Source organism: Lampetra planeri, unplaced genomic scaffold (assembly GCF_965212315.1).
Source record: "Lampetra planeri unplaced genomic scaffold, kcLamPlan1.2.h2 scaffold_1658, whole genome shotgun sequence".
NCBI lineage: Eukaryota > Metazoa > Chordata > Hyperoartia > Petromyzontiformes > Petromyzontidae > Lampetra > Lampetra planeri.
The window spans coordinates 15,001-20,000 of record NW_027614391.1 but is presented as its reverse complement, the minus strand read 5'-3'; the positions used below and the strand labels follow the sequence as shown (position 1 = coordinate 20,000).

The 5,000-nt window shown below is 58.1% G+C and overlaps 1 protein-coding gene across 1 annotated transcript in view; it reads left to right on the top strand.

The window, feature by feature from the left end:
• Positions 1-1,097: 1,097 nt before the first annotated feature.
• LOC144739694 (uncharacterized) overlaps positions 1,098-5,000 on the top strand; it is a gene marked incomplete at its 3' end in the record, with an annotated part of 12,773 nt that continues 8,870 nt past the window's right edge. Inside the window, exons 1-2 of the mRNA XM_078622615.1 lie at positions 1,098-1,261; positions 3,464-3,618. Of these exons, the coding sequence (XP_078478741.1) occupies positions 1,198-1,261; positions 3,464-3,618 (219 nt within the window). The remainder of the gene's footprint in view (positions 1,262-3,463; positions 3,619-5,000) is intronic.

Below are 5,000 nucleotides of genomic sequence, written 5' to 3'. Positions count from 1 at the left end.
GCGTGTGTGTGTATGTGTGTGTATGTGTGTGTGCAGGGTGTGTGTGGACACGAGTGAGCGTGGGGAGCTGTGCACGTGCCGTGTGCTGCGTGTGTGTGTGTACTGTGTGAGTACTGTGTGTGTGTGTGTGTAATCACTGTGTGTGCGTGTGTGTGTGTGTGCAGGGTGTGTGTGGACACGAGCGAGCGTGGGGAGCTGTGCGCGTGTGTGTGTGTAATCACAGTGTGTGTGTTTGTGTGTGTGTGTGTGTGTGTAATCACAGTGTGTGTGTTTGTGTGTGTGTGTGTGTGTGTGCAGGGTGTGTGTGGACACGAGCGAGCGTGGGGAGCTGTGCGCGTGCCGCGTGTATGTGTGTGTGTGTGTGTAATCACTGTGTGTGTGTGCGTGTGTGTGTGTGCAGGGTGTGTGTGTGTGTGCAGGGTGTGTGTGGACACGAGCGAGCGTGGGGAGCTGTGTGTGTGTGTGTGTAATCACTGTGTGTGTATGCGTGTGTATGTGTGTGTGCGTGTGTGTGTGTGCAGGGTGTGTGTGGACACGAGCGAGCGTGGGGAGCTGTGTGTGTGTGTGTGTAATCACTGTGTGTGTATGCGTGTGTATGTGTGTGTGCGTGTGTGTGTGTGTGTGTGTGCGTGTGTGTGTAATCACTGTGTGTGTATGCGTGTGTGTGTGTGTGTGTGTGTGTGCGTGTGTGTGTGTGTGTAATCACTGTGTGTGTATGCGTGTGTGTGTGTGTGTGTGTGTGTGCGTGTGTGTGTGTGTGTGCGTGTGTATGTGTGTGTGCGTGTGTGTGTGTGTGTGTGTGTGTGCGTGTGTGTGTGTGTGCAGGGTGTGTGTGGACACGAGCGAGCGTGGGGAGCTGTGCGCGTGTGTGTGTATGTGTGTGTGTGTAATCACTGTGTGTGTGTGTGCAGGGTGTGTGTGGACACGAGTGAGCGTGGGGAGCTGTGCGCGTGTGTGTGTGTGTAATCACAGTGTGTGTGTGTAATCACTGTGTGTGTGTGTGTGTGCAGGGTGTGTGTGTAATCACAGTGTGTGTGTGTGTGCGTGTGTGTGTGTATGTGTGTGTGTGTAATCACTGTGTGTGTGTGTGTGTGCAGGGTGTGTGTGGACACGAGCGAGCGTGGGGAGCTGTGCGCGTGCCGCGCGCTGCGCTGCTTTCGCGAGCACCAGGAGCACGCGTCGCTCAGCAGGGCGGCCATGCTCAACTACTCGGTGAGCGTCTACCAGGACGGGGACCTGCTCACCATCGTCACCAACTCTGGTGTGTGCTGCTGCCTGCTGCTACTCACCACTCGCTCACCCACTCGCTCACCCGCTCGCTCACTCAACCACCCACCCACTCACTCACCCGTCATGCTGAACTACTCGGTGAGCGTCTACCAGGACGGGGACCTGCTCACCATCGTCACCAACTCTGGTGTGTGCTGCTGCTACTCACCACTTGCTCACCCGTTCGCTCGCTCACTCACTCACTCACTCGCTCGCCCACTCGCTCGCTCGCTCACTCACTCACTCAACCACTCACTTACCCGCTCACTCACTCACTCGCTCACTCAACCACTCACTCGCTCGCTCACTCACTCGCTCACTCATTCACTCAACCACTCACTTACCCGCTCGCTCGCTCACTCGCTCACTCACTCACTCAACCACTCACTTACCCGCTCGCTCACTCGCTCACTCACTCACTCACACCCACTCACTCACTCGCTCTCTCACTCACACACTCGCTCGCTCACTCACACACTCACCCACTCGCTCACACACTCGCTCGCTCACTCACACACCCACTCACTCGCTCTCTCACTCACTCACTCGCTCTCTCACTCACACACTCGCTCGCTCACTCACACACTCACCCACTCGCTCACACACTCGCTCGCTCACACACCCACTCACTCGCTCGCTCACCTCGCTCACACACCCACTCGCTCGCTCGCTCGCTCACTCACACACTCGCTCGCTCTCCCGCTCACTCACACACTCACTCACCCACCCACTCACCCACTCACTCGCTCGCTCGCCCGCTTGCTCGTTCGCTCACCCACTTACTCACCCACTCGCTCGCTCACCCGCTCACTCACCCACTCGCTCGCTCACTCACTCACACACTCACTCACACACTCACTCACCCACTCGCTCACTCAACCACTCACTCACCCACTCGCTCGCTCACTCATTCACTCAACCACTCACACACTCACTCGCTCGCTCGCTCACTCATTCACTCAACCACTCACACACTCACTCGCTCGCTTGCTCGCTCGCTCACCCACTCGCTCACACACTCGCTCGCTCACTCACTCACTCACTCACCCACTCACTCACCCACTCGCTCGCTCACTCGCCCACTCACTCACTCGCTCACCTCACACAATCGCTCGCTCTCCCGCTCACTCACACACTCACTCACCCACCCACTCACCCACTCGCTCGCTCGCTCGCCCGCTCGCTCGCTCACTCGCTCACCCACTTACTCACACACTCGCTCGCTCACCCGCTCACTCACACACTCACTCACTCAACCACTCACTCAACCACTCACTCTCCCGCACTCACTCACATACTCACTCACCCACTCGCTCACCCCACTCACTCATCTCAACCACTCACTCACTCAACCACTCACTCACCCACTCGCTCACACACTCACTCAACCACTCACTCAACCACTCGCTCACCCACTCACTCACCCACTCACTCACTCAACCACCCACTCACTCGCCCACTCACTCAACCACTCACTCACTCACACACTCACTCGCTCACTCGCTCGCTCTCCCACTCACTCACCCACTCGCTCGCTCACCCACCCACTCACTCACTCACTTACCCACTCACCCACTCACCCACCTACTCGCTCACCCCACTCACTCACCCACTCACTCACTCACTCACCCACTCACTCACTCACTTACTCACTTACTCACCCACTCACTCACCCACTCACTCACTCACTCACCCACTCACTCACTCACTCACCCACTCACTCACCCACTCACTCACTCACTTACTCACTTACTCATCCACTCTCTCTCACCACCACCACCACCATCTCTCTCTCACCATCTCTCTCACCACCATCATCTCTCTCTCACTCACCACCACCATCTCTGTCTCTCACCACGTCTCTCACCACCACCACCACCATCTCTCTCTCACCATCTCTCTCTCACCACGTCTCTCACCACCACCACCACCATCTCTCTCACTCACCATCACCACCACCACACCATCTCTCTCTCACCATCTCTCTCACTCACTCACCACCACCACCACCACCTCTGTCTCTCACCACCACCACCACCATCTCTCTCTCACTCACCACCACCACCACCACCTCTGTCTCTCACCATCTCTCTCTCACCATCTCTCTCACTCACCACCACCACCACCTCTGTCTCTCACCACCACCACCACTCACCACCACCACCACCTCTGTCTCTCACCATCTCTCTCCCAGGAGCCCACGGCACTCACGTCGCGAGCATCGCTGCCGGGTTTTTCCCGGAGGAGCCGGAGCGGAGTGGAGTGGCCCCGGGAGCACAGATCCTGGCCATCAAGATCGGAGACTCGAGACTCAACACCATGGAGACCGGCACCGCACTCATACGCGCGGTACTCACTCACTCACTCGCTCGCTCGCTCACTCACTCGCTCACTCACTCACCACTCGCTCGCTCACTCACTCGCTCACTCGCTCACCACTCGCTCGCTTGCTCACTCGCTCACTCACTCGCTCGTTCACCCGCTCACTCACTCACTGGCTCCATCACTCACTCACTCACTCGCTCACTCACTCACTCGCTCACCACTCGCTCACACACTCACCGCTCACTCACTCACTCGCTCACCACTCACTCACTCGCTCACTCACTCACTCACTCACCGCTCACTCACTCACTCGCTCACTCGTTCATTCACTCACTCGCTCGCTCACTCGCTCGCTCACTCGCTCGCCACTCACTCACTCGCTCACTCACTCACTCGCCACTCGCTCAGTCGCTCGCTCACTCACTCGCTCACTCACTCACTTACTCGCTCGCTCACTCGCTCACTCACTCACTCACTCACCACTCGCTCACTCGCTCACTCGCTCACTTACTCGCTCACTCACTCACCACTCGCTCGCTCACCACTCACTCACTCACTCACTCAGTCGCTCACTCGCTCACTCACTCACTCACTCACCACTCGCTCACTCACTCACCACTCGCTCGCTCACTCACTCGCTCACTCGCTCACTCACTCACTCACTCACTCACTTACTCGCTCGCTCACTCGCTCACTCACTCAGTCGCTCGCTCACTCACTCGCTCACTCACTCACTTACTCGCTCGCCTCGCTCACTCGCTCACTCACCACTCGCTCACTCGCTCACTCACTCGCTCACTCACTCACTCACCACTCGCTCGCTCACCACTCACTCACTCACTCACTCAGTCGCTCGCTCGCTCGCTCACTCACTCACTCGCTCACTCACTCACTCGCTGGCTCGCTCACTCGCTCACTCACTCACTCACTCACCGCTCGCTCACTCGCTCACTCACTCACTCACCACTCGCTCACTCGCTCACTCGCTCACTCACTCGCTCACCTCGCTCACTCACCACTCGCTCGCTCACCACTCACTCACTCACTCAGTCGCTCGCTCACTCACTCACTCGCTCACTCAATCACTCGCTGGCTCGCTCACCTCGCTCACTCACTCACTCACTCACTCACTCACTCACCGCTCGCTCACTCACTCACTCACCACTCGCTCACTCACTCACCACTCGCTCGCTCACTCACTCGCTCACTCGCTCACTCACTCACTCACCGCTCGCTCACCGCTCGCTCACCGCTCGCCTCACTCGCTCGCTCGCTCACTCACCGCTCGCTCACCACTCATACGCGCGGTACTCACTCACCACTCACTCACTCGCTCACTCACTCGTTCACTCACTGGCTCACCACTCACTCACCACTCACTCACTCACCACTCACTCACTCACCAC